The following is a 12,975-nucleotide window of genomic DNA, read 5'->3' on the forward strand; positions in this document are numbered from 1 at the left end:
TGGACAGGTCGCCAGTCTGTTGCAGGGCTACATATACAGAAAAACAATCACTCTCGCATTCACACCTACGGGTAATTTAGAGTGATCAATTAACCTCAGCATATTTTTGGACTGTGGGAGGAAGCCGGAGTACCCGGAGAAAACCCACGCATGCACAGGGAGAACATGCAAACTCCATCCCGAAAGATCCTGTGAAAGCTGGATGCAAACCAGTGATCTATTCACTGCAAGGCGAAAGTGGTAACCACTATGACACTGCAGCCCAAGAACTACCCATCTATGCATTATCTATACACCACTTGATCTCCATTAGGATTGTAGGGGAGCTGGAGTTTATTCCAGCTGACTTAGGACGAGGACAGAGGACGCCCTGGACAGGTCACCAGTCTATCACAGGGCTACATATACAGACAAACAATCACAACAATCACGCTCAGATTTGCACCGATGGACAATTTAGAGTTACCAATTAACTTCAGCATGTTTTTGGATTGTGGGAGGAAGCGAGAGAACCCGGAGAAAACCCACATATGCAGAGGAAGAACATGCAAACTCCATGCAGAAAGATGCAAACCAGGGATCTTCTAGCTGAAAGGTGAAAGTGCAAACCACCAAACCACTGTGCAGCCCCCAAACAGCAGCTTGTAATACTGACTCTTGAAATGGCACTAGTTTTTGTTATTAGCAAATATATTCTAAAAACTGAGCTCCAAAGAGAAAAGCAGCTGCCTTTAGCTGTGACTACAACTTAGTCATGTCCTTAAAAAGTGCAGCATCTCTGACAGCTTTCATTTCTTTCCTCTGTTACTTTAGTTCCCAAATTGAACTATGCATTTGTTAAAACATCTTCAACTTCTCTATTTTCACACAGAATTTATGTTGATAGAATGAAGTAGAAAGCCCAGAGTTTCACTTCTAAATACCAGGGTGTTGCAGTGGATGGAATTTAAATTACAGTAGGACTAGAGAGCGTTCTGGAAAACACTAGGCATTTTTTTGATGTAATTACTTGGGGAGGAGGTGAAAAATTATTCACATATGCGCTTCATAATGATTTACTGACCAGAGGCAGGTAATATTGAAATCAACCCACTTCCCGTTGAGAAATAATCCCGTCTGAATGGGGTTGAAGTATTGCCTTGGTTTTCATTGCTCTTCTCTCACCACAGATCACAGCTTGAAGTGGGTGCGAATGTTAGATTGCCAGTTAGAAATTACAGCAAATAGTCTATACTGACACGTCATCCAGTGTTGGAAAACTGTGACTGATGAGGTTTTCTGATGCTATCCAACATGCAGCATACACACAAACAAATACCAAAATAAAATTGCATCTCAGACATATTAACACAATAAGCAATTAGAAAATCTCTCACATGGTGAATTGGGTTTTAATTGCAGAATCTAGAAATAATAAGCAGTCTTCTTTATTGAGTTTCCGTACTCAGACTATCTCTAATTAAAAGTCAGAAATTAAAGTCTTCCAAGGAGCGCACCGTGGAAATTTGGTAAAATTGGTACTGATACCCCGATTATTGTTGCAAAATAAACATTTCCTGCTAATTTTTCTCAGGACTAAAGCATTATCGTGCTGAGTTAAAGTTGCATAAATAATTACTGTGGAAATTGATTCTGATTAGTTGTATCTTCACTCTTCAGTGACATTTATACCTGGCCCAGTCTTGTGAATGCCGCTTATAAAATTGAATTAATGTGTTGGTAAGTTAAACCAAACATGTTTTTTTTGTTTTTTTTAAATTAAACAAACCACAGTTGCATTGCAAATTTTAGCTGTCATTCATCTGGCTTGGCTGAGGGTGAAGCATCTTGCATGCAGCTTAGAAAGAAGACAGAAGAAACCCTACATCCAGGCTGCACAGATCTGAGTGAGAGGAGACTTCTCTCTGTTGTGAAGTATGACACAAATGGGTTTCAAGATTGCTCGTTTTCTCAAATGCATAATCTGACAGCTGGCAAAAAAAAATCTTTTCAACAGGACGTTTTGCTGTAGTGTTGCATAGAGGCATATGAAGGCCTGCAGATTTACATTGTCAGAATTATGCACATACTTCAGCAGAGAAAAATGCTCGTACTTTTTGATGAATTCCTTTCCTGAAAATCATGTTACAAAACATTTATGGCTTGGTCTGTGCCTAATATGATTATCTGTTGGAAGAACTGACTGCGTAATATGATATACAAAAGTACATAAAGTACGTCTAGTAAAAGTAAATAATGAATGTTTTCTGTTCGAAGAGTGACGGAATCATTGAGGTTGGAATTACTGGGTTGAGCTGCTTAAAAGTAGCTCAGTGACAGATGGCTTGCTCTCTTTAGTGTACTGCACTAATTGTGTTGCAGTTTTTCAAATTTTGCTGCTCAAAAAATAAGTCTAATCCCCAGACCACCCGCAAGTTAGATCCACACTGTCGATGCATCCTTTTAAGTTTCATTTCAGTCTTTTTTTTCTTTCATTTGAAACATTATGGCAGCTTCTTCAAACCTCTCCAGTGCTTGTGTGCAGCTAAGCCCTGCTCTCTCCATTCATTTTCCTCAGGGCAGCCTACTTCTACCTTCCTATTGATCTGCTGTGCAGCATCAACATGCTGGAGTGTCAATTAGAGAACTCCTCCTGCCCATCTGTGAGAGTAGAGCTACAGCATCTCTAAAAGTTTCCCTTGCTGGCTTGGCCATCCAGCAGCTGCTTAAGTCTCAGAAGATGAAGTGGGGTCTGTATAATCTGATAAAAGTAAATGTACATTTATGTACCCTTGCTTGTATTTAAAATGTTCATTTTGCATAGGGGCTGCATAGTGGAGTAGTGGATAGCACACTCGCCTTGAAGCAAGAAGATCCCTGGTTCGGCTTTCCTGGGATCTTTCTGCATGGAGTTTGCATGTTCTCCCTGTGCATGCGTGGGTTTTCTCCAGGCACTCCGGCTTCCTTCCACAGTCCAAAAATATGCTGAAGTTAATTACTCTAAATTGCCCGTAGGTGTGAATGTGAGTGTGATTGTTTGTCTGTATATGTAGCCTTGTGACAGACTGGCGACCTGTCTCCTGCCTTTGCTCGAGTCAGCTGGGATAGACTTCAGCCCACTACATATTTTGGCCATGTGATTCAATGTCCGTATATAACGTACATATGCATAACACACGACTGTGGTCAGCACAAGGTCATTTATTTTTGGCTACATCTATATTAAATGGACACATTCTATGTTGCTGTGATTCTGATCATCAAGAACTAATAAACAAATGCTGCATTTCTTAAAAAATGCTGCATTTCTGACAATGCCATATGTGGAAATATACAACCTTGGGGGAGTACTGTGCTCTCTGATTGCTTTTTTAGTTACTGTAGCAACCAGAGGAGGCAATGATTAAAGTCAGTTCATGTTGGCAAGCAAAGAGAATTTAGCTAGAAGCAGGCCACCATGACAAAGACTTCTGCGGTGGGTAATGACCTCCAAGCTCATGCAAGTTAATGTAATAAAGACAAGCTGGAGTCTATTAGGATGGTATACATGCTGCTGAGTGTCTAATCCAACCAAGTCATCTTTGCTGCAAAATGTACTGGTCCGTATTTAAAGAAAAATAAATCCATATAATGCCTGCTGTAGTTTTATCATGTTAGTGTTTCACTGATTATCTATTGATCATGCTGCCAACTACTGGCTGAGAAAGTTGTTTAAAATTTGCATCCTTAATATCTACATTAAGTGTTTGACTCAGTGTTTTATGCCAAAATATCCTTTATACAGAAAAAAAATCCAGAATCTACATTCTTCGGACTGGTCTTTTTCAAATTGTAAAAAAAAAAAAAAAAACGTTTTCATTTACATGAAAACCATACATAGTGTCCTTATCAAAATCTGTATTTTTACATATGGTAATTCATTCTTTTGCAACATTTGACAACAGTCAGCAGATACATGTGCTTATTTGTAGGATATTTAATATTTGCACTGTTTTGACTGTTTTAGAAAATTGCAATATTCAACTGTTCTCAGTGTATTTTTTCTAGCACCTTTACTGCCTGATTTTTGTAATTATTTATTTTTATGTTTAACAGTTAAAAAATTTAAATATAATCCCATACCTGACTTGCTCTGAGTATGGCTGTTGCACTTCTTTTAGTTATAGCTCATAACTAGAGTAGGATGCTTCTCATAACCGTTCTCATTTTGTTCAGTCCGTCTAAATATAACGCTTTGTATGCATCTGTGTGTGGAGCGGGTTTTCATTCAATAGAATGGTTTGTTTTGAAATACATTATTTTGATAGATTGTGTTGTGCTTGTATTTGGTCTTGAAAACCAATTCTGCGGTATTGTTACCTGCTACTAAACTTCTGGTATGGGGATATTTTTAATATGAAGTAATAAGAAAAAATTGAAAGACTTGGATGGTGAAGAGCAGGTTTGCAGCATCACTGAGACACTCCTTGTGCTTTTTTTTCTGGGTGAAGTAGAATTGTAAGGGCAGACAGATTGGAGAGAGTGGAAGAAACACCTATCTTTCAGGGAAAATAGATTCGGTTTGTACTATTGTCACTCTTAGCAACCAGAGTCTAGAATTTGAAAATTTTTGTGAGTTTCATCTTCACCAACGGCTTCAGTATTTGTCGGGTGAGAAAGTGGATCTCAAATACACATCTACTACAACAGGTATTGTTTTTGAATGAAGAGATTACAGCTAAAACACAAGCTACAGAGTTTGTTGAATTTTTGGTTTTAATTTTAATGTTGCTTGAAACATGTATATCTCCTTCAGAGACAATCAGGCCTTAAAAGGGTTTGCTCAGTTTAACCTGCTAGAGTTTCTGATGTCTTGTTTAACGTGTTTTGCTGACATGGAGGAAATAAATTAATGATGCCTGAAAACGTGTTTGTGGTTGATGTCTTTACTGCAGTAGTGAACAGGGAAATCTATCAAACAGCCAAGGATATGATGAACTAAAAAAACAGTCTTAAAAGCATTAGCTGTCAGAGAAAATTATTCTCACTGCTTCAGGAGCCTGACAGGAAAGAGGGTGAGAATGTGAATGATGGCACAAGCTACAGAAATGTGCCATTCATCCATTAGCATATTTCATGCTTCACCTTTATGAGAGAAGGAGCTTCAATGAGGAGGACTCTCCTTTTGGAATAAGTCTCTCACAACAATCTTTACCAGAGGACAAGTGTAAAAGTCATTTCCCCAATGGCATATACCTGCAAAACTGTGGTTGTCTCGTTTTCCCATATTTCCGCCAATATGATGTGTTCTTTCTCTAAGCTTCCTTCAAACATCAATATACTGTCCCTGATTATCTACATTGCTTGCAAATTGCAAAACTAGATTTGATTTAATGTCAAACATTCCCACACCATATTTTCCTTTGCTAATTGCAGACATTGATTATTTTATTTGGTATTAGTTGAATCAGAAACACTCACTAAATTGGATGTTTTGCAATGAAGTTGCCAAAAAGAAGCATTGTTATTGTGCGACGTGAATAATTTCTAAATAGTTCAGAATACAGAACTATTTTAAACAGATTTTGAGCTATCAAAATTATGGAGTTCCTGTAGATTCAGCTGCTGCTTTGGCTTGCAAGGCCATGTAACAATACCCACGTATTTGCCTGAAGGTTATTGTATGGCCTTTTGAAATGAATGCAGTCTGTTGCAAAATATGCTTTTGCACCTGAGGAAAGGTTGGTCTCTTCATATAAATCTCCAGTAATTCCTGCAGCTGTCTTTGACATTTTGTAGCTGGTAACCATTTTTGTTGTTTTTTCCTCATGTCTGTGTTTATCGAGGCACGCCATTTAGGGCTGTTCTGTAAATATATGCATTTTGTCTTCTCATCCACTGCTGTTGTAACTTTGTTTTCTTTGTGGCCACTCTGGTCATTGCAGTGCTACAAAAAAAAAACAAAAAAAACCAGAGCTGAGATAAATTTACAATGTGTCAGGCTTATAAATTAATATGAGCCACAGCACTGTAACTCTGTTACACAAAGTGTATTATAGCAGACTTATGGAAATAAGATATACACTGAAAACACTGATAATGTGGAACCTGATTTGTAAATTGAGTATGTACATCACTATGTTTCATGCTGAATAAAGTTCTGAAGGGTGGTCTGTCTTAAACTCAATGCTTCAACTGAGTGATGCTTATACCTAAGATGATTAATTCAGAGGGTATAGTCAGCCCACCCTGAATGCAGTGAGATTTTTCAAATTACTGAAAACATTATCGAAATTCTGGTCTAAGAGGAAACGCCATAAAATATTAATCTGAAACGAGACAAAATAAGCTGGTTAACATGATAATACATCATCTAATCTTCTGGGGTATAAGATCGTTTTCCTTTGATTGCGCATGAAAAACTGCTGCAGATTGGCTAGCATTTTTCAATCTGAGGGAGACATATGAGCTGTCATCTCACCATACAAACATGAAGTTCAATGACATCTGACTTGAAATCTGTGGTCTTGCAGAATACTTTCTTATTTTACCTGTTCAGTGTTTACAGCTGCATTTATTTTCCTTTGTCCTATCTATACCGCCCTATGCTGGCAGCAACAGCAACAACTCTCACTGCCTTTATCTCACTGTTTGCTCTAATGTCAGATATGCTGCTTCATGGTTTCTATTTGGTTATGGGCGCTAGGCTGGCTTTCCAGTTGTCATCTGCTCTGCAGCAGTTTAAGTAGACCTGCAGTGAATCAACTCTCAAAAATTACTTCTCACTCAGTAGGAGATAGTTGGGTGTATTCAAAGGACCTTGTCACTTCCAATATGCTCTCAATGAATCTCAGCTGTTGCCGATCCAAGGCCTCAACCCATTCTGCTGGAAAACCAATGTCTACAGCCCTATTCGACAGCTGTGTGCAGGGAGATTGTTCCTTCAGAGCCTATTACAACATCAGGAGTGAACAGGTGTAGATGTGTACATACATTATGGTTTGTAGTGGTGTATTTTGTGTGTCTACTTGGCCCGTCAGATAAAAAACAAACAAAAAAACCAAGACTGTTTTCATGAGCCATTCGCAGTTTCACTGTACCGGCCGTGTGTACTTAGACTTGCATGGCATAATCTTTGAGACAAACATATGCTACTGGCAGGATCAACCAGGTAGCCCAGAGAACATGCGTGCGGCGGCGGCCAGCATGCCTGAGCGTGGCTGTGTGGCGCATTGTGTTTGAGTATCAGGCACAATAATACTGTCAGAGTGCACAGACATGCATTATAGGATGAAGCCAAGAGGCTCAAAATCCAGCTTTATTTATTTGCATTGTGTACCTGATGAGCTCATCTACAACATTTGAATCAGTTAAGAATCTTCATCGAATCACTTTCTAAGTAGTGAAAAATCAAGCAAGGTACAACTTCTAATAAAGAGTTGAAAAAAAGACCGCAACAACTCACTATTCTGTTTCTATATGCCATCAGTATGTGTAAAGTATCCCTTTACGGTATTATGTACAAACACCTCTATCTGCTGTGTTAACTGCTGATTTGAATCAGGAGTCAGCTTGTGTAATGCAGTGATTTCTGAAGGTGGATATGTATCTGCTCACTGACTTTGAAAGCTGTTCTTCATGTGTAATTGCATAATTACAGTTTCAAACTAATTTCTCAGACTCTACCCTCCTGCGTTTGTTGTACTTTTCCACCCTGTGAGGCACAGACTTGGACATGCTTAAGAGATTCTGAGACCCATGAACCCCTTTTATAATATATATGTCATTTATTCTGCCAGTGCTAAGCAGAAATAGCCAGTAATGATGGAATAGTCCATTTGACATACAGATATATCAGATTTATCAGGAGCTTATTCAATCCTTTTGACCCTTAATGTTTTCAATGATTTGATAGCCTTTAAAGATGTATGTTATGTGTCAGCAATGGTGATTCATTTTCATGTAAATAATAATTTCTCATGTACAGACCACAGAAGACAGAACTGCTACTGCCAGTGCCGACAGCACAGTCATGTGTTACTGCAACAGCAAAAAAAATCAGTACTTTTTCAGTTTGTCAGGTTGAAGTAAATTTGACGACAAAATGGAAAATGTGGTCGTCCAAGAATGTCACAGCATTGTGATAGTGGCTTAGTGCGTCCGCTGACTAGGTTGATAGGTGAAAATGAAACACGTGGGATGTGACTCTCAGCACTGTCAGCCTTGGGAGTCTATGGCAACCTTTTGAATTCACAATGGTAGATGTGGGCAGACTGTATAGGAGGAAGAAATTAGTTTGGGAGCAGAACTGTCTCTTCATTCCACATAATTCTGCAGTAAAAAGGTTAAGCACAAAAAAAACAGTATTGAAAAGCTCATACCAATACAAATCCCTTTGCCTTTTTTTCTATTTTCTCTGTGGTCTGTCTCACTTCTCTTCTCTTTTCATCTTTCAGGAATTCACTCTGAAGCCTGTGGACCTAAGCAGGCCTGAGGGCTCTGACATATACCAAATCCCTGCCCAGGGGAACAGGGGAGATTAAAAACTTCTGATTGAGGTGGAGAGGAAAGAGACACAGAGAGAGGGAGGGATAGACAGAGGGGAAAAAAAGCTTATCATTCACCTTTGTTCTTCCTAATGCCCCAAGTGGAGGATCTCCATAGGCAAGCCTGTGAATAACAGCAGGCACAAGAACAGCTGCCTACCACTGTGGTCAGATGATGGAGTGAGGGAGTGAAGGAGAAGAGAACAGGATTACATCCTGTGAAAGAGCCAAGCTCATATTCTACATTAATTGAATGCCTGGGAGACAGAAGAGACATGAGAGGAAGCCTTTTCTGTGCCAACTGCTTGAAGAGGTATTGCAATTAACCCTCTGGCCATCATAAAATAATACCTGGCTTTTGTTGTGTTCTGATTGCTTGGTTGGTTGTACGGTGTGGAGGTGTGCTCGGGCCATGGTCATGTTTCAGCCCCTGGCGTGTAGACCGGATCGGACCGGCTGTCAAAGAAACAGTTTGATTCTGCCGCTGCTGCTGCTGCTGCTGCTTCTCCACAGCTCCCTCAAGGCCACTCAGGCTGCCAAACCCAAAGGGCCAGGACACACACATTTGAACTCCATCCGCATTGATGGAGATATCTCCTTAGGTGGGCTCTTCCCAGTACACGCTAGAGGCCACGATGGCAAACCATGTGGGGAGCTGAAGAAGGAGAAGGGTATACATAGACTGGAGGCCATGCTCTTTGCCCTTGACCGCATCAATAATGACAATAATCTACTGCCTAACATCACACTGGGAGCACGAATCCTCGATACCTGTTCCAGGGACACTCATGCCTTGGAGCAGTCGCTCACCTTCGTGCAGGCTCTGATCGAGAAGGATGGCACTGACGTCAAGTGTCTTGGTGGGGGAGCACCCATCATCACCAAACCTGAGCGGGTGGTGGGTGTCATCGGAGCCTCCTCCAGCTCTGTCTCCATCATGGTGGCCAACATACTCCGCCTGTTTAAGGTAAGATATCAACAGTTATTTGCTTGGTGCTGTTCTGAATGCTGTATGATACTAAAAACCTGTGATTTGTGATGTTTTTGCTTTATTGATCTGCTTGTATACAGTATTTATTTGAATAATTAATAACACTGAAATGCTGAAATGCATGAGCTGCTGAACAATACAAGAGAACAATGTGTATTGAACAGATAGAGAACTGCTGCCACACAATGGATACTTTCAAAACTTTAGTGAGGAGATCCTCTGGTAAATCTCATCACTGACTGTTGCCCTGGAGGAGTCGGTTGCTAAGCAGTGAGAGGTATTGCCTGTCAGAATACAGAAGTGATAAATAGGATACTACTTTTTTTCATTTTTACCCCATAGCCTTTCTCTTAATCAGTTTGCTGTTTACATCTGCTTACGATATTGGAAAAATATGTTCTGTTCATGGACATTTGGACATTTGATGAATTATTAAAGACAAATATTTATTTTCTGACCAGCCAGCCATGGCAAGCATAATAGTTCTTCCTGCTTTACTGAAGGTATGATTGCTGTGTACCGCTTGGCTCACTGCAAAACAATACACCCTTTTTCTTTGACTTACAAACAAAATACTTGTTTTAAAAATTAATGTCACATGTTGGAAATTATTTCATGGGTAATTACACATGTTATCACAGATATTACTCAGATTACATTTATTGGTTCTGGTGAGCTCATGACTTATTTAAATTCTGTATTAATTTAAACAAGAGACTATTTTTTGACAACATTCAGACTTAAAAAACAACAAATACATCTAAGATTCTCTGCATCAGTCCTGAGTCTTTAGTTTGTCCTCCTGTTTCTCTCAAATGAAAATTAATTTGTAAACCAAACCTCACTGCGGCTTGTCTTCCTTAAAAGAACTGCAAGGTTCAGAGGTAGGCTGTGGCTCTCAGAGCAGCATCCCTGCGGCTGATTCAGGAAGAACACAGGCCTGGTGTTTACTGTCACGGCACAGGGCTTTCACATCACTGACTGCAATTGCTTTCTTTTAGGGCTTCCCCATTAATGTCAGCAATTTCAAAACATCAGCTGTTGAACTTGAAGCAGTGTCAGTGTACACAGAGAAACACAGGACAACCAGCTTAGCAGGCACAATACAGCTGTACATATGTAAATATGTACATGTTTTCATTGATGTCTCTTGTAATTGTGGGAACTTTTTTTAAAAATCAGCATAAGCTTTTAAATAATTACTATGCATGGAACGTGTGTCCCACAACATGCACCTAACCCTGTTAGCATAAGCTTTTTAGTTCATTGAAAAAGAAGAAAACAGTGAATCACATGGAATGCTGGAATTGACATCATCAAACAGTTTTCCAAAAGAATGGGTAGAGTAAAGCTATGTCCTCTCTTGTATTTTTCATATTTTCATAACATTGTCAGTTAACAAATAGTTTCTGTATATGCATCTTGATGATGGCTTTCCCAATTAGAGTTGCTCCAAAGAAAGTCCAGAAGGGAACCAGGAAGTGGGCGCAGGTCAAAGAGAGGATTAGGGTTTGAGGCACAAGCCAAGATCCCAAAGAAGCCCACTTTCTGTACCATATGCTGGACTCCCAGTTTTGCTCTTGTGACAAAGTCCTGAGCACTTGAATGTCTCACTCTACTTCATGCAACCCTGTTATGCATATTATCAGGATAAGACAAATTCTTTTTAGTTTTTTTCTTTACTGTTTTACATCAGTAACAGCTGGCTAAATATCTAGCTTCTACTCCTGAGAAAAAGCTAACATTGGCATGAATAATCAACCCTGTTACTGTTATTAGAGCAGGATTAAGAAATAACAATACTCTTAAACAATAATAAAATGATAACAATAAAAATATTACAAATTGTAATGTTGATGTGTAAGCTGAGCCAGTCAAGCCTTTGATAGTTTATTACCTATTATTGACAAATATGAAGCAGAATATTGTAAAAATTTGAAGCCCAAATGTTCTGTAACTCTGGAATGACCTTTAAATAATCAGTGGTTGACTGAGAAGTAATGAAAGCAATCCTTAGTTACAGTGTGAAAGGAAGGCAAAGGATTGACATGTTGGTAGGATCGCTGTTTCTTCACCATTGTTCCTGCTTGCCGCGCTAATGCTCTCAGCTCAGGTGCCAGATGTTTGACTACTGCCGAAGCAGAGCAGAATCTGGCATTGCTTCATCTTCTGCCTTCCAGTAAGATCAATTCTGTGACATCTATTGCAGGAGAGATGTTCTGCAGTGTGTAATGACAATGAACTATAATTAGGATCTCTACCTTTTACTCAAATGATTGTGGGAATATGTTTGTATCATATCACAGATGATAATTGTGTTACATGTGATAAAGCCTGTATCATGTGAGATTTGAGGTAAAGGATGTCGGCTGTTGTACGTTATGTAGTTTATGGGAGGCGGCCTATTTGTATGCAGCTGCACTGCAGTGCAGTTGGACAGAAGCCATGAACACTATAGCATTAGTCATAATTCCAGGTAAAGGGCAGTGATGTTGAATCATTTTAAAACCCAAATATACTTAGATTGAAAACCAAAAATTGTAAAGTTAATATGAGGTTCAAATCAGCAAGGTGATTTAGGTACAGCTCTGGATTTTGGAGAGATGGATGTAAAGCTTTTATTTATTTCTTTAATGCTTATTTATGCATTGGTTAATCTAACACTCCACAGCAACAGCCTGAAGTCTATGTATTATTTGATAAGCTCCCCGATTCCAGAGTTTTACAAACCACATGGGATGTATCCTTCTTGTCGAGGCCCCCAGCATTAATCAAAGTAAACTTGGTGTGACAGAATACACACTCACTCAGGTTTTGTACATCCGTTTTCATATTTCATCGTGTGCATGTGTGAGTCTTTTTTTTTCACATTATGTATGGGTGGCCCATATCACCCACTGGAAAATACACTTGGGCATGCAAAGCCCTGTACATGAACTTTATTTCTTTCTGTCTCCCACTCATAAAATATGCCTATATGTGCACTCATACAGGTAAAAGTCGGTGTGGACCACAGTAATGAGCATCTCCTGCAGCGTGTTCTTGATCCCACTCTCACTTGGAAGCCTCACATCCTTCGTCATTAGCACAGTGCTCATTCCTTCTTTATTAATGCACCTAAGCGTTGTCCTTGCATATTTAATCTGGACTTCTCTGATCTCCTCTCTCTTTACTCTCAATGTATATATTAGCATTCCCCTCTTCTGCTTTTTTTTAACGTTTAGACAGCTGGAGGTTAAGAAAGATGCTCCCGCCTGACAGTGGTTGAGTAGTCAACACGGGGAGATTTGTCCAGTTCATCTTTGCTTGGGCTTCTGAGTCGCACTATTTAAAATCAAACACTTTCCAAGACAGTGACCAATCAATCAGCATCTGCACTAACTGAATAACAGTCATTACAGCAATCAAAAACGACAGTGAGTTCCTGACAGGACGTAAAGTAGTCTGATCAGTTACATGGATTAAACAGTAAATCTTTAA

The 12,975-nt window shown here is 39.4% G+C and overlaps 1 protein-coding gene across 3 annotated transcripts in view; it reads left to right on the top strand.

Annotated features, from left to right (window-relative positions):
- LOC110954544 (metabotropic glutamate receptor 4-like) overlaps nucleotides 1-12,975 on the top strand; it is a 330,260-nt gene that overhangs the window by 26,477 nt on the left and 290,808 nt on the right. For all 3 annotated transcript variants that reach the window (XM_051948293.1, XM_051948292.1, XM_051948291.1), the window contains exon 2: nucleotides 8,415-9,471. In XM_051948293.1, the coding sequence (XP_051804253.1) occupies nucleotides 8,917-9,471 (555 nt within the window). In that variant the 5' untranslated portion in view covers nucleotides 8,415-8,916. The remainder of the gene's footprint in view (nucleotides 1-8,414; nucleotides 9,472-12,975) is intronic.

The sequence above is a fragment of the Acanthochromis polyacanthus genome, chromosome 5 (genome assembly GCF_021347895.1).
Source record: "Acanthochromis polyacanthus isolate Apoly-LR-REF ecotype Palm Island chromosome 5, KAUST_Apoly_ChrSc, whole genome shotgun sequence".
Taxonomy (NCBI): domain Eukaryota; kingdom Metazoa; phylum Chordata; class Actinopteri; family Pomacentridae; genus Acanthochromis; species Acanthochromis polyacanthus.